Consider the following 25156-nt stretch of genomic DNA (forward strand, 5'->3'; position numbering starts at 1 on the left):
GGATACCGACAAGTCTGGGTGTTTCTGACTCTTGGCTGACGAGGGCAGTGAGATTTATAATGCACTGTGTAGGGTTCAAAACTCCCCTGGCCAAGATTAGCTTCTGTTGTGTTTCCCTAACTAGTTTGACAAGACTGGCTTGGCTACTTAAAAAGTCACTGAAAGCTTTGCAAGGAGCTCTCCCAAAGCCAAACTTCCTCCCATAAATCTTGTGATTTCAAGCCAGAGACTCAGCGTGTTCCGGGAGCACAGAGGTTGGGTTCACGGAGAGCTAGCTCATTGCGGATGCTCCCTGGATTCCTGATATTTGCCTGAATTCTCTTTGTCTTGCTGCACCAGAGGTTTTATCATTAACTAAAAGCCCCATGTGTGATATCCCTAGACTCTAGCAAGTCTTAACATAGAGCAGAAAGGGGAAAACAATACATAAACTTCATTGGGTTCACTTTATCCATCAATAAAATGTTTATTTTTGTTGTTCAAATTTTCTTCCTCTTTATGAAGAATTTTATGATTGGCCAATCATAAAATTGAGAAAAACATTTTAAGATCTCTCTATGGAAATGGATTTGAAAATGTCTCCCTGTCATGCTATCAGTTTTCATTTTATATATGCTGAGGACATTTTATTAAATTCATACAAATTTAGAATTGTTATATGTTCCCTGGGAACTGAATAATTTATTATTAAGTAACAATGCTTATCTCATAATGTTGGTGTGTGTGTGTGTGTGTGTGTATGCATGCGCACATGTGTGTGTACCAAATACTGTCTTTTTCCTGCTATTATCATGGATCCTCATGTTTTCTTTTGGTAGCATCTTCCCAGTGTACGTTATACTCTCCTAAACATTTCAGCATCTCCAGATATTCATTTTGGGGGTGTGATAGCTTTTATAAATACATAATCGCTCGTGTTTCTTGGTACCACAAAGTGAGCCAGTCAGAAGTAGACCACTCTATAAAACCTGCCCCAGTGTCTAGTACAGTTTTTCAGCTGGCATTTGAGGACATTCCTCTACGATCTTGCCACTGAGGTTCTAATCATTGGATTCCGCTGCCATCCCTGTGTATGTTTACATCAACACTTCTTCCTTCTTGAAAACAAAGGGTCCTATCCAAAGCTGCTAATTCTTATTAAAAAAGAAGTCAAAACCAGAAAGAAACTGACAGCTAACAAAATGATTCAAATAGTCAATATACAGAAAGACATCTCTTGTTAAGACTTAACCAAAAAATACCTGTTAAAAGTGAAGCATTCACTAGGATGTACCCAAGAGCAAAGATAAGAAGACTGAAGAGACCTGGAGAGGCCTCTGGAAGATAGGCGTCACTGTTTCTGTTAATGGGAGTCAAATATAATGCAACTTTTCCAGCAGACATTTTGCAATGCTTATCAAAATTTTTTATAGTGGCTTGCCTGTTGATCCTATTGACTATTCAGGAAGGTTTATGAAACTATGTGCATGTATAAAATTTGAAATGCTATATGATGTTACACATAAGTTATCATGAAGTTAGGAAAAATAATGACAGGGCTGGATTATCATAAAAATAAATCCTAACTCTACACATAAATGAAAAAGCCAATTACAACTCTCATAAATGATCATTAAAAGTATATGTGCATGTGTGTATGTATGTCTCTAAAACTTCATTTCCTTCAAACTTGCTGCCTTTAGAAAGTGAGGCGGCCATTCACTTTCTTAACGTCTCTGTACTGTCTAGATTTAATTTTACAATGTACATAATGTACACGCTTTACTATTCTAAGCAGATCAGAAATAACATTACTTTTACTTTTTACAAAGCTTTATATATGCCTATGTATGTAAATACAGGCATGAAGATACGCTTTATACACTGTCATTTTAAAATCATGCTACAAGCTAAATATTAGTATGGCCTCACTTACATAGAAGGCATTTTAAACGTAGAAAGTATTTTTAAACGTACATCTTTTCTAGAGAACAGACCAGTAGACTGTAGACGCCATTTTGTGGGATAGGTATTCGGGGCATTTCTTTTCTCTGAGTCTGTGTTTTAAAATTGTTCAGTAACGTTCATCTATTACTTGGTAAATGAAAACAAAACACTTGCTCTCCCTCAGACAAAACCAAAACGTCTCTTGAACACTGTCATTAGGGCACAAAATTTCATGAAGGGGTATGCATGAATTGATTTGGGTCTTGCAGTCCAGTAAAAATAAAATACTCATATCTTTTAAGTGATTTCTTAATTACATGCGTTTCTGAAACACCGCCGTCACTGGTGTTTGTCCCAATCTTCTGTGGCACTGTAATTTGTAGAAGTGATGTTTCAGTGTCTGCAGTAAGGAAAACAGGTGTGAGCGTGCCCCAGCGCACGGCAGCATCCTTATCTTTCCCTTACGTGTCCTCTCCTATCACATCACTCGTGGATCTTCCAAGCCCCAGCGCGCAAGCGCGCGCGCGCGCACACACACACACACACACACACACACACACACACACAATCACACTGCGCAGGGTTCCAGGAAGAGGCTCCTCTAGAAGCGGGAGTGTTACTACCCCACCTCCGTCCAGAGACCCTCGGGGCTGGCTGACCTCAGCCCTGGGTAGGTGAAGAAGGTCTGCTCCCAGGACCCCATCCAGGTTCCCTCCTCCCCCCACCTCCCTGGAAGACAGGCGCCCCCTCCTGCGGTGCAGGGCCCCGGAGTGAGGGACAACTATCCCAGTCCTGCTCGGAGCCCTCCGACCAGCGGGCCCGCCAGGACCCTGAAACTGGGCGGGCTCGGACCCGACGACGGACTCTCCCCAGCCCGGCCTGGGCTTCTGGAGCAAGGAGGGCGACGCCCCCCGCGCCAAGGGACCCTGCGACGACGGGCCACCCTCCTATCCAGCAGGGTCCTCACTTACGATGGCCCGCGGAGGTCAGCCGGCCCAGCCCTGAGAGGAGCAGCAAGAGAGACAGCATTGCGTGGCCCGCCGGCCTTGCCACCGGGATGGCGGTTCACTGGAAAAGGTGCAGCGAGCGCGCGGGGCCCTGCGCTCTAGGTCCCGTCGGGGAGGGGAGGGAGCTGAGGGGCGGGGAGGGCGGGCAGAGCGGAGGGGCGGGGCGGGGCGGGCCTGGAAGCCTGCAGCAGAGGGGCTGGGAGGAAGCTGAGGGGCCGGGCTGAAGACTAAATCCCGAGGTGCCAAGGATACAGAGAGCTATTTTCCATAATGCTTATGATTGCAACAGATGACTACAAAGTCCTTAAGAAAAACATCCCTGGAATGTAAAGCTGGCAAGAGTCGCACTTAATTTTCAAAAAGATTTACACCTTCAAGAGACAGAGAAAGGATTAACAATTACATGTTTTTAAAGGAAGTTGTCGAAGAAAAGGGAGTGTCTGTATGCCTGTGCCTGTGTGTGTGTGTGTGTGTGTGTGTGTGTGTGTGAGAGAGAGAGAGAGAGAGAGAGAGAGAGAGAGAGAGAGAGAGAGAGAGAGAGAAAGAAGAGTCCTTTTTCATTTCTGGTACCAGAGAAAATTAATGTTTTATTTTATAGATTTGTGTTTACCCTTATAATAGATATAGAAAAGACAGGTTTGTTGGCTACTTTATATGAAGGTTACTGAAATTGTTAATGACTAGGCAACTGAAATTACAGTGGCAACACATTTACAAGAAGCAGATTTGTACAGGAGTTGGGAGATAATAAGTTTGGTTGAAGATATGTTGAATTTCAGGCATTTGTGGACTATCAGGTATTCAACAGGTTGTTGGAAATAAAAGTCTGGATCCCTAGAATTTGAACTGAATGCATAACTTTGCAAATGACATCATACTATACATAGCATGGTACATAGCCCTCCAGCCCGGTCGGACAACTCCAATCCTTCCCCGCCCCAGTCCCACCCCACCACGCCCCTCTCCGCCCCGCCACGCCCCGCCACGCCCCGCCCAGCCCCTCCGCTCTGCCCTCCCTCCCAGCCTCTCCCCGCCGGGACCTAGAGCGCAGGGCCCCGCGCGCTCGCTGCACCGTTTGCAGTGAACCGCCCTCCCGGTGGCACGGCCGGCGGGCCACGCAATGCTGTCTCTCTTGCTGCTCCTCTCAGGGCTGGGCCGGCTGACCTCCGCGGGCCATCGTAAGTGAGGACCCTGCTGGATAGGAGGGTGGCCCCCTCAAGGGACCGCGCAGGGTCCCTTGGCGCGGGGGGCGTCGCCCTCCTTGCTCCAGAAGCCCAGGCCGGGCTGGGGAGAGTCCGTCGTCGGGTCCGAGCCCGCCCAGTTTCAGGGTCCTGGCGGGCCCGCTGGTCGGAGGGCTCCGAGCAGGACTGGGATAGTTGTCCCTCACTCCGGGGCCCTGCACCGCAGGAGGGGGCGCCTGTCTTCCAGGGAGGTGGGGGGAGGAGGGAACCTGGATGGGGTCCTGGGAGCAGACCTTCTTCACCTACCCAGGGCTGAGGTCAGCCAGCCCCGAGGGTCTCTGGACGGTGGTGGGGTAGTAACACTCCCGCTTCTAGAGGAGCCTCTTCCTGGAACCCTAAGCAGTGTGATTGTGTGTGTGTGTGTGTGTGTGTGTGTGTGTGTGTGTGTGTGTGTGAGTGCGCGCGCGCGCGCTGGGCTTGGAAGATCCACGAGTGATGTGATAGGAGAGGACACGTAAGGGAAAGATAAGGATGCTGCCGTGCGCTGGGGAACGCTCACACCTGTTTTCCTTACTGCAGACACTGAAACATCACTTCTACAAATTACAGTGCCACAGAAGGCTGGGACAAACACCAGTGAGGGCGGTGTTTCAGATACGCATGTAATTAAGAAATCACTTAAAAAATATGAGTATTTTATTTTTGCTGGACTGCGTGAGGGAAAGGATAGTTCGTTATATTTACCCCTATTTTAAACCATTCTATTTGTCCCAGTTCCTTAAGACTACCCAAGCCTTTTTGTGATGTATTACCTTTGTTTCTTGGAGTTTCTTTTTGCTATTATCTTAGAGTATGTGTGCCGTAGACTAAATCTTTTAGTTTTCCTCTGTCGGAGAAAGTCTCTCTTTTTCCTTCATTCTTAAAGGATAAATTTGCCAGATGTAGAATTTATGTTGGACAGTAGTGTTCTTGTCAACATGTGAGAATTGCTCTTGTATTTCCTTTGAGACTTCATGACTTTCAGATGAGAAATGTACTGTCATTCAAACTGGTGTTCTTCTACAGGTTATATGACATTACTGTCTGGTTTCTTTGAAGATATTTTTATTGTTTTCAGTTTAGTCATGATCTTTCTTGTTGCGAGTGACTTTCGACCCATTCTATTTCCGGTTTGATCCGTTACCAGAATCTAAATGTTTATGTCCTTTTTCAATTTTGTGCGGATTTTTGTTGACTTTTTTCTGAATGTATGTATATATATATTTTTTTTCTTTTTAATTTAAGGTGGTAAAAATATTTAATATGAGTTCTACTCTCTTAACAAATTTTAAGCATACATTACATTACTGTTGACATCAGTATGTTTTACAGAAGGTCCTGGAGCTTATTATTTATCTTGCTTAACTGAAACTTTATGCCCATTAAATAGTACCTCCTCATTTCCCCCTGGCCAAGCCCCTGGCAAACACCATTCCACTTTTGGGTGGTATGCATTTGACGTTTAAATACTTCATAGAAATGAAGTCATGCGGTATATGTCTTTCTGTGATGGGTCTATTTCACTTATCATAATGTCCTCAAGGTGAATCATGTTGTCCCATATTGCATAACTTCCTTCTTTTTAAGGCTATCTAGTATTCCATAGAATACATATATACCACATTTTCTTATCCACTCTTCTGTGGATGGCCACTTAGGTTTTATTCACATCTTGGCTATTGCGGATAGTGCTGCAGTAAGCATAGCAGTGTCAATATCTCCTGCAGCTCCTGTGTCAGTTCTTTGGCGTAACTGCCCACAAGTGACATTGCTGAATCACAGGGAAGTTCTGTTTTTCATTTTTACTATATACTATAGCAACCATTTCATATGCTCTTCCCAGTGACAGTGTACAACAGTTCCAGTTTCCCACACCCTCAACAGCACTCTTTGTCCTTTGTTCACATGATAATAGCCATCCTAACAGTCGTGAGGTGATATCTCACAAAAATAACATTTTGGTGTGAATTTGCATTTTTCTGGTAACTAGTGATCTACCTGTTGGCCACTTGGATGTCTTCTTTGTGTCTTATTTAATTTCTTTCATCAATACGTTGCAGTTTTCAGAGTACAATTTGGTTAAATTTGTTTGTAGGTATTTTGTGTGTGTGTGATCTTGTAAATGGATTTGTTTTCTTAATTTCCCTTTCCTTACAAATAGTTCTCTGTAAGTAGAGAAATGCTACTCATTATTGAATGTTGATTATATTATTCTGCAATATTATGGAACTTGTTAGTTCTAAAACTTTGAGGGTTTTTGTGGAGTCTTTAGGCTTTGCTATCTATGAGATCATGTCATCTGCAAACAAAGATATTTTTACTTCTTTCTTTCCAATTTGGATGCCTTTTTATTTTTTTCTCTTCCTAGGTATAACTTCCCATCCAAGATTGAATAGAATTGGTGAGGGTGGGCGTCCTTGCCTTGTTCCTGATCTTAGAGGAAAAGTTTTCAGGTTTTACTGTTGAATATGTTGTTAGCTATGGGCTTCTCATATGTGGTCTTTATTAGGTTGTGCTGATTTCATATTATTCCTAGTTTGCTGAGAGTTTTTCTTATGATAGATACTGAAATTTGACAAATTATTTCTCTGTGTATATTGAGATGATCATGTAATTTTGACTCTTTGTCCTTTTAATGTGTTTTATCACATTGATTTTTGAATGTTGAACCATTCTTGCATTGCAAGAATAATTTAACTTGGTCATGGTGTATGACCATTTTAAGGTGCTAGATTTCATTGGATTTGGTTTACTAGTATTTTGTTGATCACTTTTCCATCTGTATTCATGAGGGATGTTAGCTCGTACTGTTCTTTCTCTGTGGCTTTTGTATCAGAGTAATGCTGGCTGCATAAAATGACTTTGAAAGTGTTCCCCCCTCTTTTATTTTTTGGAAGCATTTGAGAAGGCTTGTGTTAGTTCTTACTTAAGTGTTCCATAGAATTCCCCAGTGAAGCCATTTGGTATTGGGCTTCTCCTTGTTAGGAGGTTTGTGATTACCGACTCAGTCTCCATACTAGTTATAGGTCGGTTTGGATTTTCTATTTTTTTCATGAGTCACTCTTCTTAGGTTTCATGTCACTAAGAATTTATCCATCCTCTATGGTATCTGGTTGTTGGTATATAATGTTCATATTATTTTCTTTTGAACCTTCTTATTTTTGTGGCATGAGCTTTCATTTTTCTGATTTTAGTTTTGAAACTTCTCTTTTATTCTTAATCTAGATAGAGTTTTGTCTATTTTATTTATCATTTCAAAAGACCAACTCTTAGTTTTATGATATTGTCTATTATTTTTCTACGTATTATTTTATTCCTGGTCTATTCTTTGTTATGTTCTTTTTGCTACTTTGAGCTTTCTTTGTTCTACTTTTAGTTCTTTGAGATGTGAAGTTAGTTTATTAATTTGAGATCTTTTTAATGTATTTGTTTGTAGCTATACATTTACCTCTTTCCTCCGCTTTCACTGGATCCCATAAATTTTGGTATGTTGTGTTTTCTGTTTCATTTGTCTCAAGCTATTTTAAATTTCCTTTTTGATTCTTTTGTTGATCAAAAGTATGTTGTTAATTTCCACATAGCTGTGGATTTTTTACTTATCCTTCCGCTATTCCTTTCTAGTTTCATTCCAAAACATGTTCAGAAAGGACACATTGTATGATTTAAATCTTCTTAAATTTGTTAAGAGTTACTTTGTGACCAAACATATAATCTATTGTAGGGAAAGCTTGTGTACACTTGAGAAGAATGTATATTCTGCTGCTTTTGAGGGGAATGCTCTGTATGTAGCTGCTGGGTAGATTTTGGCTATAATGTTATTTAAGTCCTCTTTTTTGTTTCTTATTCATCTCCTGTTCTGCTTCCGCTACCCATTACTGAAAGTGTGGTATTGAAGTTCCCTTCTATTATTGTATTGCTGTCTATATCTCTCCTCAGATTCTGTCAGTGTTTGCTGTGGGTGTATTTAGCTGCTCTAATGCTGAGGGTGTATATATTTATAATGGTTATCTTTTCCTGATGGACTAACCCTTTAATCATTATAAAATGTCCTTCTTTGACTCCTGTGACTGTCTTGACTTTATGTCTATTCTGTCTGATGTAAGTATAGCTACACCTGTGCCCGACACACAGTAGGCCAAACAATACCGAAACGTTGCAGTTTGGAGCAGAGAAAGGTTTATTGCAGGGCCGTGTAAGGAGACGGGTGGCTCCTGCCTTAAAAAGCCTGAATTTCCCAAAGGCTGTCAGCAAAGCCCTTTTAAAGGCAAGCTGAGGGAGGGGTGTAGTTAGTTGCTGCAAACTTCTTGGTGTTGGATCCTTTGTTCTTGCTGACCTCCATGTAGGTCAGGTCACGATGTTCCTGTAAACCTCCAACAAGACAAATGTTACTCTCTGTTCAGGTCAAGTCAGGGTCAGGCTGTCCTGTACATTTCAAGCCATAGGCAACATTCTTTTACAAAAGGTGCAGAGCCAGCATGACTAAGCCCAGGCAACAGAGCACAAAGGGTAAAGTAAAAGGAACAGATCTAATATGGAGTCAGACGTGTTCTTTCCTATTAAACACCTGCTCTCTTTCGGTTGCCATTTGTTTGGAATATATATTTTCCATCCCTTTACCTTCAGCTGCTGTTATGTCCTTCAATTTAAAGTGAAATTCCTGCAGACAGTATCGAGTTGAAACCTGCCCCCCCCTTTCAGCCTCTTGACATCTTTTGTTTGTGGCATCTAAACATATACATTTGAAGTGATTATTGATAGGGAAGTTATTTACTAATGCCTTTTTGTTACTTGTTGGATTGATTGATTGATTGACTGTAGTTCTTTTGTCTGTCTTTTCCTCCATTGCTGTCTTTTCTTGAGTTTCATTGATTTTTTTTTTTTTTTTTTGGTTCCATGTGTATTGATTTCTTTGTCTGTTTCTGTTATGTAACCTTTATTGATATTTTCATTTTGGTTACCATGGGCCTTACATGAAATATCATACAGCTATAACAGTGTACTTTAAGCTGATAAAAACCTCAATAACATACAAAAAGTCAATTTTACTACTCCCCCTCATTACATTTTATGTTATCGGTTTCACAGTTTACATTACTGCATATTGTGTAACTTTTAACATGTTTTTAGTTACAGTTATTTTTATATACTATTGTTTCTTAACTTTTATTTTAGAATTAAAAGTGATTCAATCACTACCAATACAGTAATATAGTATTTGAAATTTCCTATGCATCTGCCTTTACCAATGACTTTCATTCTTTCTTTTGCTCTCATGTTGCTCTTTAGCACCCTTTCATTTCAAAGTGATGAATTCTCATTTGTATTTCTTGTAATGCAGATAGAGTGGTGAGAAATAATTCAACTTTTGTCTGGAAAAGTCTTTATCCCTCCATTTCTTAAGATTTTTTTTTTGGGGGGGGGGAGCAGTTTTAGGTTGCCAGCAAAATTAAGACAATGGTACAGAATTTTCCAGATATCCTCTGGAACCGCATATGCATAGCTCGTCTTTAACAACCTCCCCAAGCACAGTGGTAGACTTGTTACAGTTGAGGAGCCTATGTGGGCATGCTATAATCACCCAAAGTGCATGGCTGACATCTCAGTTCACTTTTGGTCTTGTGTATTCTGTGGGCTTGCACAAACATATAATGACGTGTATCCATCGCTATAGTATCACAGAGAGTATTTTAAGTGCCCTCAAAATCCTCTGTGTTCAGCCTATTCATCGTTCATTGCCACTGTAACCCTGGGCAACGTTATAATGACGTGTATCCATCGCTATAGTATCACAGAGAGTATTTTAAGTGCCCTCAAAATCCTCTGTGTTCAGCCTATTCATCGTTCATTGCCACTGTAACCCTGGGCAACGTTTAACTTTCTCCGTAGTTTTGCCTTTTCCAAATTGTTATGTCGTTGGAATCATACAATATGCAGCCGTTCAGGTTGGTTTCTTTCACTTAGTAATATGCATTCAAGGTTCCTCCATGTATTGGCGTGGCTTAATAGCGAATTTCTTTTTCCCACTGAATAATAATCCATGGTTTGGATGCACTATGGTTTATGAATCCATTCACCTACTTAAAGGCATCTTGGTTGCTTCCAATTTTTGACAATGTTGAAAAAGTTGCTATAAAACGTACATTTGCAGGGTTTTTGTGTGGGTTTAAGTTTTCAGCTCCGTTGGGTAGATAGCAAGGAGTGTGATGGCTGGCTGGATTGGATTGTAAGAGTATGTTTAGTTTTGTGAAATATCCCCAGGTTGTCTTCGACTGGCTGTCTCTACCATTTCTCATTCCCACCAGCAATGAATGAGTGTTCTGTTGCTCCACAAACTTGCCAGCGTCTGTTGTCAGTGTTCTAGATTTTGGCCATTCCTATCTCACTGATGCTTCAATTCTTAAAATTTTTAATATTTCTTTTTTATTTTTCAGCATGATTAGGTGACATCTACAAATAAGTTTATATATCTAAAATACAACATGATTAATTCACATTTTTATTCTCTGTAAAATGATCACTGCAATCAGGTTTATTAACACATGCATCACCTCATATGGTGACCTTTTTTGTGGTAAGAACACTTAAGGTTGACTCTCTTAGCAATATTCAAGTGTATAACACAGTGTGTAGCTATGTTAACTATAGCCGCCATGCTGTATATTAGATTGCCAGAGCTTGTTCATCTTGTAAGTGAAGGCTTGTACCCTTTGACGGCATCTCCTTATCTCCCCAAACTTCCAGCCCCTGGTAACCATCATTCTCCTCTGTTTCGAGGAATTTACCTTTTTGTTGTAAGATTCCACAAGTAAGTGAGATCATAAAGTGTTTCTGTTTCTCTGTCTGGCTATGTTCACTTAGTATAATGTTCTCCAGACTAATCCTTCTCACACATGGGTGAATAATATTCATACATATGTGTGATGTATGTCATATGTCATTGGTTGTCTCACATCTAGGATATATATCTTACATTTTCTTTATCCACTCATTCACTCTTGGACACTTAGATTGTTTCTATACCTAGGGTATCGTAAATAAAGCTGCAATGAACATGGGCGTGCAGGTGACACTTGGAAATAGCACTTTCCGTCCTTTTGGGTATATATTCAGAAGTGGGATTGCTGTATCATTTGGTTGTTCTATTTTTAAGTTTTTGAGGAACCTCCGTAGTGTTTTCCATTATGGCTATACCAACGTACATTCCCACCAACAATGTGCAAGGGTTCCTTTTTCTCCACATCCAAACAGATAGCAATGTTTGTTATTGCTTCTCTTTTTGATAAAACACAACCTAACAGGTGTGAAGTGACATCTCATTGTGGTTTGATTTGTATTTCTTGCTGATTTTGATGGTGAGCACCGTTTCATATACCTGTTGGCAATTTGTTTATCTTCTTTTGGAAAGCTAACTTTTCACGTCCTTTGCCCATTGTGTAATTGGATTATTTGTTTTTCTGCTACTGAGTTATACAAGTTCCTTATATAGTTTTGATCAACCTCTTATCAGAGATATGGTTTGTACATGTTTTCTCCCATTCCATAGGTTGTCTTTCCTTTGTGGTGCAGAAGCTGTTTATCAATAGTTTGATGCAGTTCCATTTAAAATTTTTTGCTTTTGTTGCCTGAACTTTTGATCTCAAATCCAAAAAATCATTGTCAAGAATGTTATGGTTCTTCTAGGCTATTTATATTGATATTTTCTCATCATATTTAAGTATTTAATTCATTTCTAGTTAACTTTTGTAAGCAGTATAAGATAGGGGTGCAACGTCAGTGTTTTGCATTTGAATACCCAGTTTTTATAACAGCTTTTATTGAAGAGACTGTCCTTTCCTCAGTCTGTGTTCTTGGCACCCTTGTCAAAGATTATTTGATGTTATTTGTGTGGATTGGTTTCTGGGCTCTCAATTCTGTTCCATTTTTTTCTCTGCTTAAATGTCAATACCATACTGTTTTGATTACTATAGCCTCTTAATGATGTTTGAATCAGGAAATGTGATACCTCAGCTTTCTCAAGGTTGCTTTGCCTATCTGGGGTCTTTTGTGGCTCCCTAAGAATTTCAGGATTTTTTTTTCTGGTTCTGTGAAAAATGCCATTAGATTTTTGATAGGAATCACTTTGAATCTATAGATCACTTTAGGTAGTATGGATATTGAACCATAATAATTCCTCCAATCCATGAGCACTGGATATCTTTCCACTGTGTCATTTAAAATTTATTTTAAAATGTATGGATGTTGAAAGAGAAAATCTGTATAGGTAACCATGAGCCAGGACCAGTGTCTTCTGATATGCCACGATGAAAAGGTTACATTTCCTCGTAGATGAGTCGAACATAGTTGAAGCATTTTTGACGTGGTAAGGGAGGGATTTAGCAAGATATGGTGTGCTTTTTACAAAATTCACAGGGATATATTAGGAGAAAATTCAGTCAGAACTGGAGACTAGTGAAATGGAATGCACAGGAAAAGTGTGATGAGGGCAGGATTGCATAAAGCTGAAAGTGGGGGTGGAGAATGAAAAGCTGGGGTGGGTGATGGTAATAACTAAAGGGTAGAGGACTTGTTTTTGAGATGAGGGAACTGAAATTGACTGTGGTAACGGTTGCACATATCTGTGAATACACTAAAAACCCTACAATCATTCACCTGTGTGCTTTAAGTGGGTGAAGTCTGTGGTAAAAATAATACACATCGGGATGACTCTACCATAACTTTCCCTCATCCCCTTTGCCACTAACTTATTTGGGGCCATTATGATCACGGTCCTGCCTTATTTAATCATAATTTCTCAGGATCAGTTTCCCAGGAGTACTACTACCTAGCAGGTCCAAGTATTAGACCTGAGCAGAGTTTATTTTTGCAACTGTTGGTACTATACATCCTTGCTGTGGAGTGTCCTGGGATAAAGGAAGGTGTGGGTGGGTGGCAGGCAGAAGCTGAGTTAGGTTTTGAGCATGTGCAGCTTAAGATATTTGTCAGAAAATTCAAAGACAATTACATGTTCTGTCTTCTGAAGTGGTGTCACTTTCCCTCTCTGAGTTTGTCTTGCTGGCCTTCCCATTTCTAAAGCTTCCTTTTTACGGTTCTCACAGCAACTGTTAACAATACACACTTAGGGTACATTTCAAAGTTTTCTTTCCCTTTCCTCAACAGATTATAATCTAACATTGTAAGAATAGGCACACAGTTGAAGAATTGTGCTTTTTATTTCCTTATCCAGGATCGAGTTCAATATTCTTATTTTTCTTTGTTTGCAAAGATTTTTTAAAAGATTATTAAGTCAGCAGTAACACGATTTAAGTAGAAAATTTCTTGTAAAAAATAGTTAATATACCTATTTTCCTCTTTCTCTTCCACCACAGTAAATAAACGTTGTCAGAAAACTGTAACACGGAGAAAGGAAGTTACCAGAAACTTCCGCAGAAAAGCAAATAATGCTTATTTGCCCCTTTATCCCTACTGAAGCATTAAAAGACGTACACTTAGTCACCACAAACCAGCTGTGCGCAGACACTTAGGCTTTTGTCTGCTGTTTCTTCTCCCAGCCCCGAGTGCCCAGCCACTCAGGATGCCCAAGGATGAGTCCGCACAGCTGGAAGCGACTGGGAGGCCCTGGTCCTCATCCCCAGGGCCCGGGGGCCTAGCGCGCTGAACCCCTGAGTGCTGCTGCCCGCGAGCCTCAGGGCTGCCCAACGGTCTCTGACCTTGGCCGTGCTTCCAGCGCCCCGCCCAGCGATGTTCGTACTCCTTGCACTGCTTGCTGAGCTTGGAGGGCTGCACGCCCTCCAGGGTAAGACCGCGGAGCCTCGACTTCCTTCTCCCTCCTTTGGCTTCTGAGCAGGCCTGGGCTCTTCCTGGGGAGCAATTACTGTAGCTCTGGGACCCCTACCGCCCCTTTCCCGGATGCGCTGCCGGTGCTTTCCTCCCACACCCCACCCCTACGCCACCCACCCCCGACCAGGGCAGGGGAAGAAAGATATTAGCCAAGGAGTCCACTCTCTGCATCAAGGGTCCAGTGTCTCAGCAGCTGAGGGTCTTTCTGGCTCACCCACTCTGTGGCCAGAGGATATACGAGGTTCGCCACTGCCCTGGATGTATTCCTCAGAGACCCGAGAGAAACAGGTCCCAACGCGGTTATGGAAACGAACAGGATGGTCCTATAGAACTGCAATGGCTAATTTTTGTTGACTTGTTTGTATCTTAGCCATTTTCAGTATGCCATTGAAAATCTATTGAAATCTGTGGACCAAGAAGGCGGGTAGACACATGTAGATAAATTGACTTGCAATTGTGGACCCCACCATGGACTCAAACTTAAGAACCCATGCTTGACTCAGCACTGTTGCAAAAAATCCCATTTTCTTTCTACAGATTCTGAGGGAATGTTCCTGTATGTCACAGTTCCACAGAAGATGAGGTCGAATGAGAGTGAAGATTCAGAGAAGCAGGTGAATGATCAAGGATATTAGTTTTATAATTTAAAAGTTTAAGACGATTTTTCTTTACCTTTGTATTGAATCAGATCCTACTGATTTGTATTTACTTGCAAAGCAACATATTTTCATTGCTAACTCCTGTGCCCTTCTCTTCATCTCTCAGGCTCTTCTGACCTGTTTGTTCACAATTTTCAAGAAATAGTAAACACTCTTCAGGAATCACACTGGTAGAAAAAAATAAATATTAGATAAGCATGACAATGAAATTTATGAAAAAAAATTATTAATGGCCACTCTTAAAGTGACAGAGAAAATGGTCTTGAGCAAGATTTAGACCTGCAAGTTTTGACCCAGAAGCATCAGACTTATTAGAAGTAATGGCCAAAGAAAAAAAAGAAAAGGAAAAATAAAAATGTCACATTTGCCTGATTATGATGAAAACATTGTCAGTAAATAAATATTAACTGGAAAAAGAAGTTGAAAAATGCGTACCTGCTATTAAAAGCTGATTAAATTGAAGACACTCCATCTGGAATATTTTCTTGATTAAAATACTTCAAATTGGCATAATTCTAATGTTTTAGATTACAAACTAGAAGTCACAATACAGAGGTTTAAATTTTCATGTGGTTAAAGTGGTGTGGTCAATATATAGAAACCCTGAGAAAATTTTTTCAGTTTGAAGGAACAATTTTTGAAATAAGAGTAAGTAAAAAAATTAAGACTCCATTAACTCTATTTTGACATACGGTATTGGAACCTATCACGATTCTCTTCTACTAACGAATAACTGTAATAAAAATTAAATGTGAAATTGTACTTGAAACTCACAATAAAATAATTTCCTTTAGAGAAGTATTTTCATATACTACTCTCATTTAATTCTCACATTAACCTTTTGAAATATTACATATATTTTCTTATATATATGAGAAAGAGGATTACAAATGTTCAGTTAAGGGAGTCTAAGTTATAAGTTTAGGACATGGAATCCAAACTTTATGACTCTGATTCCATTATAAATAAACTACTTTCTGTTGAAAAACTGTTTGCATAAAAATTTATTTTCTTTTTTTTCTGATTTACTTCTGCTTGTATGTATATTGTCATTGCATGATCACTTTAAACTTCAAGTTGTTTACTTCAGTTATCACAATGATGCAGGACATGGAGTGTTTTGAAATCTCTGTATATTTCACTACTGGTAATTGGTCTGTTCATATTTTCTATTTCTTCCTGGTTCAGTCTTGGGAGATTGTACCTTTCAAAGAATTTGTCCATTTCTTCTAGGTTGTCCATTTTGTTGGCTTATAGTTGTTTGTAATACTCTCATGGTCCTTTGTATTTCTGTAGTGTCAGGGGCAACTTCTTTTTCATTTCTGATTTTATTGATTTGGGCCCTCTCCCTTTTTTTCTTGATGAGTCTGTCTAAATGTTTATCAGTTTTGCTTATCTTTTCAAACAAGCTTTTAGTTTCATTGATCTTTCTATTGTTTTTTTTTTTTAAGTCTCTATTTCATTTATTTCTACTCTGATCTTCATGATTTATTTCCTTCTACTGGCTTTGGGTTTCTGTTCTTCATTTTCTAGTTGCTTTAGGTATAAAGTTATGTTGTTATGGTCCATTCATCTACGTGTCTGTTTTTACGTTGGTAAGATACTGTTTGATTACTACAGCCTTGTAATATTGTTTGAAATCACAAAGTATGATGTCTCTGGCTTTGCTCTTCTTTTTCAAGATTGTTTAAGCTATTAAGGTTCTTTTGTGTTTCCATATACATTTTAGGATTGTTTTCTCTATTTCTGTGAAAAATTACATTGGGATTTTGATAGGGATTGCACTGAATCTGTAGATCACTTTGGGTAGTATGGAAAATTTTACAATATTAATCCTTTCAGTCCATAAACACGAAATATATATTTATCTGTGTCTTCTCTAATTTTATTCATGATTTTTTTTAGTTTTTAGTGTATACGTTTTTCATCTCCTTGGCTAAATTTGTTCTTAAATGTTTTGTCTTTTGATGTTATTGTAAATGGTATTGTTTTCTTAATTTTCTTTCTGGTAGTTCATTGTTAGTATATAGAAACAACTGATTTTTGTATTTTGATCTTGTGTCTTAAAACTTTACTGAATTCATTTATTAATTCTGATAGCTTTTTGATGTAGTCTTTAGGGTTTTCTATACATGAGATCATGTCATCTGCAGAGATAATGTTACTTCTTTCGCCTCTTTTGTTCTCTCTGCTCCAGGAGGGCTCCCATAACTAGGTGATTTCGTAGCCAGTTCCTCTAGTGGCAGCTGTGTAAGGTGGGGCACTAGATGTGTGGACAAATTTCATTGAGGGAGAAGCTGGAGAATTAGCTTTATAGTTGGGATGAGTCAGAGCGAGAAAGCACAGGGAATTTCCTCACATCTGTTCAAGTCCCCAGATGACTACTATTTATGTACCCTGTCAGCTCCCTGGTGCAAGCTATTTAGAAGCTCAACCCTCAAACAGCAGCTGAGGAAGTATGCGCTCAAACCCTTAACACAGAGAAGCTGGGACCCTTGTGTCTTTTCCTGTTCCCTCTGCCCTAAGCCCAGGGAGATAGTCCTTGGAAGTGCTTGCACCTCTGTATAAAAATCTTCTCTTAAGATGAATCTGGGGAATCTGTGAATGCTGAGCCCCGTCAGGTCTCAGAGCTAGGTGGTATGGGATCCAAACCTTCAGGTGGCAGTGCTAAAAGTTGAGGTTCTATAGCCAATATGTTATAATAAGTAGAAATGGAGTATAGCCTTTAAAAATTATGAATCACTATATTGTACACCTGTAACATATAATATTGTACATCAATATAGTTCAATTAAAAAAAAGGTTGAGATTCTAGTTGTGTAGACAAGGTCCTCTCAGGAAGAAACTGGAGGCTTGGTTTATTGTTGGATTGAGCCTGGGGGAGTAGTCAAGCGAAGTGCCCATCGGCCCTTTCAGGCTCCTGGGAGGATCCCTATCAGCACCCACATGTAGTCTGATTAGAAGCTGGACCCTCAAGCTGCAACTGGAAAAGTGTGCAGTCAGACTCCTTCCAGGGAGAAAGTAGGAGCTGGGTGCTTTTGCCTGCTCCCTCTATGATGCACCCCGTGGTGGGGAACTATGGGAAGTGCTCATGCTCACATTTAAAAACTGCTTCTTTGTTTAATGGGGGTCTGAGGAATCAGGGATGTCAAGTCCCAGTGGCTCTCTGAACTAAGTTATTTGGAAGCCAGTCCCTTGGGTGGCAGCCTTAAAAGTTGTGCTGCTGGATGCCTGGTCCAAACCTTTTGGTTCTGAGGGACATACTGAGAGTTGGGGGTTCCCTCCTGATTGTAAGCACTTTGCCAGGGGTGGGTTTTACGGTGAGTGTGTGTATCAGCCTTTCCTACCCATTTTCACAGTGGGTACTTTCTCAGTCACCCAGTGTTGAAGAGTCACTCTGCTACTTTCTGGATTTCTCTCACAGGGCATCAATCCATGTGAGGCTTATGTTTGGTGTATCTGGGAGGATGGTAAGGCAGGAACCTCTTATCCTGCCACCAGACTGATTTCATATCCCTGTGTATAATTGTTTTTGATTGGATTAACCTTGCTAATTTTATTTGCTTGATTGCTTGATTTTGTGTTTTTCCTTTAAAATGTGCTATACTTTGTTTTGGCAGGCAATTAAGTTACTTATGAATCAGATGGACAATTTCATGCTGCCTTGTAATGTCTTTAGGATGAATGTTTAGAGTGGCCCTTACTCTAAGATTAGTTTCTCCTTAACACTAAAATTTGACCCTTCTGTGGATCTCTGGTGGATGGCATGAGTGTTTGGTGACATTTTTCTCCTCTGGTTGATCAGACCTTGAATATCTCCCAGCACTATGTGAGCTGTGGGTTTTATTCCTCAGCTCCCCAGTTGTTCTTTGCTCATGGTGTTGGACAGACCCTAATTTAACCAAGTGATTCCTACCATCTGGTGTTCATGCCATTGAATAAGCTCCACCTATTGTTACCTACCAGGGTTCTTGGCCTTCCCCAATCAATAGAAATTGATCAGAGGCCAGACAAGAAATTCAGGCAAGGCTTTACTGGGGCCCCTGCTGCAGCAGAGGGGAGTGAGAACAAACAACAAGTCCCCTTTCTTGCTTACTCCCGGAGGTGGGGCAAACTTGTTCCTTATATAAGGTGAGGGTAGGGGCGTGTCCAGGGGTCAGGCCAGAGGGGTGGCTTAGGTGTTTTGCCCACCCCTTAGGTGGTGGTGTGTGCAGGGTGCATGCTCAGTACCGCCCTTTTGCTCCCAACACCCTGTTTTTGCTCCAGGCTCTTCAAAAGTGGCAGCTGGAATTTGCCCCAACTAAGGCATACACGTAGTTATTATTATTTTTTTTAACATCTTCATTGGAGTATAATTGCTTTACAGTGGTGTGTTAGCTTCTGCTGTATAACAAAGTGAATCAGCTATATATATACATATATCCCCATATCTCCTCCCTCTTGCGTCTGCCTCCCACCCTCCCTATCCCACCCCTCTAGGTGGTCACAAAGCAGGAGCTGATCTCCCTGTGCTATGCAGCTGCTTCCCACTAGCTAGCTATTTTACATTTGGTAGTGTATGTATGTCCATGCCACTCTCTCACTTCGTCCCAGCTTACCCTTCCCCCTCCCCATGTCCTCAAGTCCATTCTCTACGTCTGGCATGCAGTTATTTTTAGTCCCATACAGTTTCTTTGTATTTTGTTGCTCCAGGAGAGGTGTATCCAGGATACAGGATATCCAGGTGTATCCAGGATACAGGATATCCAGGTGTATCCTTTGCACTGCAGCAAAGGGTTCCAGGTCCCAGCCTGTCTCACTAACTATGAGTGTGGGAAAGACCTGTGACTTCCTTCCAACCAATAGGATATGGCCAAGTGGATGGACGTACCTCTGTTGATCACATTGTGTTAAATGGCAAAGGTTGGATTTCAAGCCTACGTTGTTCTATTACATAAAATTCAATTTAGCTGGACACTTTCTCACCCTCCTGATGATCTTATAAAAGCAACCTGCTGTACTGTGTACCGTGCACACTTCCTGTTCCTGGCTGCCATCACGTCAAGGTAATGAGGACCATTGTGACTTAGTCCCTGTAGCGTCAGAGCTCGTAGCCCTGGAGCTGCAGCGTTCCTCGCCAGCTTCATTCTCGCAGGTCTGTTTTCCTCCCAGTTTATGTGTGAAGCAGTGCAAAGTGGCTCTAGTGTTTGTTAGTATGTATATACGTATTTATAAACTTGCTATTGTTTCATTATATTCGGTGTAGAATGTAAGCCTATAGCCATGCCTCATTCATTTTGGCTAAGGATGATATATGTTTTTTCTAGATATAAACAATTAAAATCTAGTATTAGTAAATGGTAAAATTATATTTTTTTCGAAATATCGTTTTCATTTATTCTTTTCAAAAGCCATCCCTGCAGTAAATTTAGCACCCTCATCCTGAATTTATTAGAAAAATTTTAAATTTTTACTATTTAGAACAAGAAATTCTGAAGAATATATTCTTTTTTAAAATGGATTGGGTGAGTCTTTTTCTACTTGAGTGAAAAATACTCTTTTACTTTATATATTTCTGATTTACTAAATCGTCTTTATTTGCTTTATTTTAGGTGACTTATATCATTACAATTGATAAGAAACCATACACTCTGCATCTCAGAAAACAGTAAGATATGATTTTCCCTTAAAGCTGAGAATTTACTTTTTTAAAAGTGTTTTGTACACTATTTAAATTCAAGAATGCAGTGAAATGTAGGCTGTTTAATTAGTCAATTTTTCAGTTTAGGATTCATTAGGTCTTGTATATTAAGTCTATGAGAACTTTGCATTTGTATATTCCAGCTTGCTATTTTCAAATTAAGAAATAAGTTACGTATAAATAAGAGTATAAAGCCATTGAACCCAAGAACTGCAAGTTGTGTATCAAGTATATCCGATGTGAAATCAAACATGTGTATATATCATGTGGTTACTGGTGGAAAATTGAACTAGTGGCATACTTTGTATGGAGGTATTAATTATATATATATTTATTTTTAACAACTTTATTTGGTAAATTATATATATATATAAAATCATAAAACTCTCGAATGTATAATTCAATGATTTTAATATAGTATTACAATTATCAACCATAAATCAGTTTTAGAATATTTCATTCCCCACTTAAGACCCATTGTGCCATTTCATATTTAATCCCTGTCATCAGCCACTACTCCAGGCAACAAGCAATCTATTTCCTGTCTCTTAATTTGTGTTTTCTCAACATTTTATATAAATGGACTCAAACAGCCTCTTCTCTGCCTACATCTTTGAAAATATATATTTATCACAACTGCATTTTGTCTGCCTGCATCTCTGTAGTTGAACAAGCCTGGAGAAAATTGTCCTCACTTAATTCACGACTATTCGCTTGTAATTCATGATCGTTAAGCTCATGTCGGTCTTTAATGTCGCTACCATTCCATGAAAAGTGTTTTTTGATAAGATCATCCAAGATCCTCATGTTTCTAAATGCCAGTTATTTTTTACTCTTCATTTTTCTTGACCAATCGGCAGCATTTTGTATAGCTGAGCAATGTCTCCTCCATATAATAGTTTCTTCATTTGGCTTCCAGGATACCGCAGACTCTTGTGTTTAACTCTTACCACTGTGCTCACTCTTTCTCAGATTTTGTTTTGTTTGTTTGTTTGTTTTCTAGATTCCTCCTCATCTCTTCAGTCTTAGAGTACTCCATGGTGCTATTCTTAAATCTTGCTTGTTTGTTTGTTTTTTCCCCTAGCTGTACTCAATCACCCAGTTATTTCATCTACTCCTGTGGATTTAATACCATTTATGTATTGATTACTCCCAAACTTGTATCTCTACTTTATTCCTCTCCAATGAACACCATAGTCATTTATTTGACTACTTGTTTGATAACCAAGAGGTTATGAGAATTCTCATATTTAACGTGTCTAAAATGTACTTCTGGTCCTTTTCCAAAATTGGTCTTTCCCACAATTATCTCGGTGAATGGCACCTCTACTCTTCCAGTGTCTCAGAACAAAAATGTTAGCGTCATTCTTGACATCTTTTTGTTTTCTTTTGTTTTCCCCCCACATCCAATGGATTATTAAATCCCATGCGATCTGCCTTCAAAATGCATCCAGAATGGGACCTCCACCACTGCTGCAATCCTAGCTCAAGCCACCGTCATGTCTTGCCTGGATGACTGTAACAACCTAGCTGATCTCTCTGTTTCTGCTTATTTGTCCTACAGATGGTTCTCAACACAGCATTCAGTCTGATTCTATTAAAATGCTGGTCTGACCCGTCCTCATCTGCTCAGACTCTTCCAATGGCTTCTCATCTCGGTGACACCATCTCTTACTGTGGGCTCTTGTCTTCACTCCATGCTTCACCGCAGGCACTGCCCCCAGACATTCTTTGTAAACACAAAACATATCTCTGCCTCAGGGTCTTGGCATTTTCTCCTTGCTTTGTCCGGAATAACATTTCTGTGCAAATCCAAGTGGCTTGTTTTCAGGTCTTTACTAATCAGTTCAGTGAGCCTTTCCATGCCATCCTGTCTACATTTGCAACCAACCTCCTGCCACCCTGGGCCTTATTTATCATCACCTAACGTACTAGCCTATGTGTCTCTCACTGCCGTGAAGACCCATGGTTTTCTCTTTTGTTTACTGCTGTATCCCCGTGCCTCGAAGAGGATCTGTCAGATCATTGACAATCAGTAAATCTTGTTGAATGGAGACATAGGCAGGCACACACATGAATATCTGATATGGAGGATTCAAAGTCTATTCCAGTGTTAAGAAATCCTAAACTCTCTGAGACACTAGTTCTATGAATTTACACTGTTATGGCATGCTAAAATTACTCTAGTTAAGGAATATTATTATATGAATCATATATTTCACTGTTATTTTTATTATTTTAATGTTTATGTTCATAATAAATTCATGATTCAACCAGTTTTTTATTTTTGTTTTTCTTAGCTCATTCATATCCCAGAACTTTTTGGTTTATACATATAACAAAATTGGAACTTTGCATTCTGAGTCTTCATATTTTAAGGTAAGACCCAGGTGTCTTAGACATTTATTATCACATGTTTCCTTATTGAAGTGAACATATTATTACCATTACCATTGGGATATGTTTGTTCCATGTTGGCAGTTTCATACAATTTTATTCCACATTCCATGTATGATAGAGATGAAATCCAGACCTAGAGAACACTCATGGGCACCTAGGTGGTACAAAGTAAAGAGAGTTGTCAAATACTTATTTTCCTTGAAAATCAATTTTAATAAATCTGTATGATACACAATCTTATTATTTTCAACTGTTTTAATGTTTTGAATATTTATAATGTTTGCCAATACACTTTTATGCATAAACAATTTATTTATTTGCCACTCTGTACTGTTTTTCAGATGCATTGCCATTACCAAGGATACGTTGCAGATTTTCCAAATTCAGTCGTGACACTCAGCATCTGTTCTGGACTTAGGTAATAGCATTTTAGAGGCTATTTATACATGAACACTTAGGATATACTTTCAAATGAAACTTAGTGGCTGCAAAACACAAATCTGGGATATTTGAGGAGAATTCAAATCTGAATGTTTTCTTCACGATGGCCTTACTTTTATTAATAATATTAATATTAATAAATGGACCTTAGTTGTGCCAATTGAAATGAAATCACTCAAGGGAATCCTGACTGGAGATATTTACAAGATATTGAGCAGAAAGAGGTAGATGCAGTAAAACAAAACAAACACCTCCCCCCACCCAAATCCTTTAGAACATCTCCCTAGATGTTATTGTTGTATTATCTATCAGTTATCTGGAACAGTTATGGAAAATGACATTAATTAGTTACTTAACTAAGCACATATTGTATGCTCTCAGTTTAGGTGTACTTGGTATCAGATGTAAAATGACTAATTGAGAAGGTACCTTAGAGGTAAAAGGGCAGGGATAAGTGATTTTCGTCATTGACAGTGGCAGGAAGAAGGTGGTGAGTTTATCAGATGAAGACAGGTCCAGAGCAGAGCAAAAAACTCTTCCTAACTTCCTTTTGCTTTTGGTTGCCTGATTTCCAGAATTTACTCATATCAACTCAGAAAACTGACATTCTCTGAATGTGGTTTTCCTGCGTATTAATCTTTTTAGATCTCCACTCTATATATCCATTTTCCCTTATTCTAACCTCTGTAAGAATAGGAACTTTTTATTCTTGGAATTCTCAACAAATGTCTTTCCCAGCAAATACTTGGCCTTAATTAATACATCTTGAATGAATGTGACTCCTATACAGAAAATACAAAATACTTTTCAGTATATTTAGTTTTTTAATACATGAGAAAAACTGACGCAGATGTGGTTACTCAGTTACTAATGGTAGCTGAGAAAAGGCAGGGAAAGAGAGTGGGTTTAATACATGTACCTCACTATGGTTTCTCATTTCTTACAACACTTTGGATTATAGGTCTGATGGGATCATATGCAGGATTTTTATATCACTGCTTTCTAAATATTCAGGGGATTTCTTCAGTTTGAAAATATCAGCTATGGAATTGAGCCATTGGAATCTTCAGCAAGATTCGAGCACATAATTTATCAAGTGAAAAATGACAATCCAGATATGCCAATGTTAGCAGAAAACTACAGCAATATTTGGCAGAAAGACCAGCCCTGTAAAATCCATTTAAACTCACAGGTAACTGAGACAATTCAGATGTTATGATGCACTATAAAACTACTTCTGTAGAATTGTGTTAATCATGAAAAGGAACTACTTAGCTGTTGAGAAGTAATATAAAATTTGGTATCTTTTTTCTACAGCAGTAAATGAAACATCCATATTCCATCTAAAATACATGGAAATATGCAATAATGTGTGTCAAGCTTGTTGTATGATGTATTATGTAATATTTCTTGTTTTCCATTTTTATTCCAACAAAAATGCATGTTACTGAAAAAAATTTAGGAATATAGGAAGAATAGTAAAATTACTTTTAATTACTTTTAATATTTTGACATATAGCTTTATATACTACTGGGACATATCTTTCTAGAATATTTAATCATTTGTATATTAGTAAACTCTCTTAATTTACTTGTAGGCTGAATATAGAATTCTTTCTTTCATCACTTTGAATATTTCAGTTCACCATCTTTTGGACTCCATGGTCTCTGATGAAGAATCAAATATTATTCATCTTATTGAGGATTTCTTGTACATGATGAGTCCCTTCTTTGTTGATTCTTTCAAGAGCCTCTGTCTTTGCCTTATGACAGTTTTCTTATGATGTGCCTTTGAGTGGATCCCTTTGAGTTTATCCTACTTGGAGTTCATTAAGCTTCTTGGTTGTTTAAATTCATGTTTTTTCATCAAATTTGGGAACTTTTTGGCCATTAGTTCTTTGAAGATCCTTTCTGCCCTTTTATCTATCCCCTCACTTTCTGTTACTCCCATTATATGCATGTTGGTGTGCTTGAAAGTGCCCTACA

At 39.2% G+C, this 25156-nt stretch overlaps 2 protein-coding genes across 2 annotated transcripts in view; one reads left to right on the forward strand and one right to left on the reverse strand.

Moving 5' to 3' along the window:
• Positions 1–2955, reverse strand: part of LOC103002740 (A disintegrin and metallopeptidase domain 3-like) — a 102112-nt gene extending 99157 nt beyond the window's left edge. Inside the window, exons 1-2 of the mRNA XM_007178427.1 lie at positions 2898–2955; positions 2244–2326 (exon numbers count right to left, since the gene is read on the reverse strand). Coding sequence (XP_007178489.1) covers positions 2244–2326; positions 2898–2955 — 141 coding nt within the window. The remainder of the gene's footprint in view (positions 1–2243; positions 2327–2897) is intronic.
• A 10936-nt stretch (positions 2956–13891) lies between these two features.
• Positions 13892–24389, forward strand: LOC103003006 (disintegrin and metalloproteinase domain-containing protein 18). Its single transcript, XM_028165512.2, has 6 exons — positions 13892–13946; positions 14528–14604; positions 20241–20296; positions 22630–22708; positions 23071–23147; positions 24185–24389. The coding sequence occupies exons 1-6, from the start codon at positions 13892–13894 to the stop codon at positions 24387–24389; spliced, it is 549 nt and encodes a 182-aa protein (XP_028021313.2).
• The last annotated feature ends 767 nt before the right edge of the window (positions 24390–25156 follow it).

The sequence above is a fragment of the Balaenoptera acutorostrata genome, chromosome 21 (assembly GCF_949987535.1).
Source record: "Balaenoptera acutorostrata chromosome 21, mBalAcu1.1, whole genome shotgun sequence".
NCBI classification, from domain to species: domain Eukaryota; kingdom Metazoa; phylum Chordata; class Mammalia; order Artiodactyla; family Balaenopteridae; genus Balaenoptera; species Balaenoptera acutorostrata.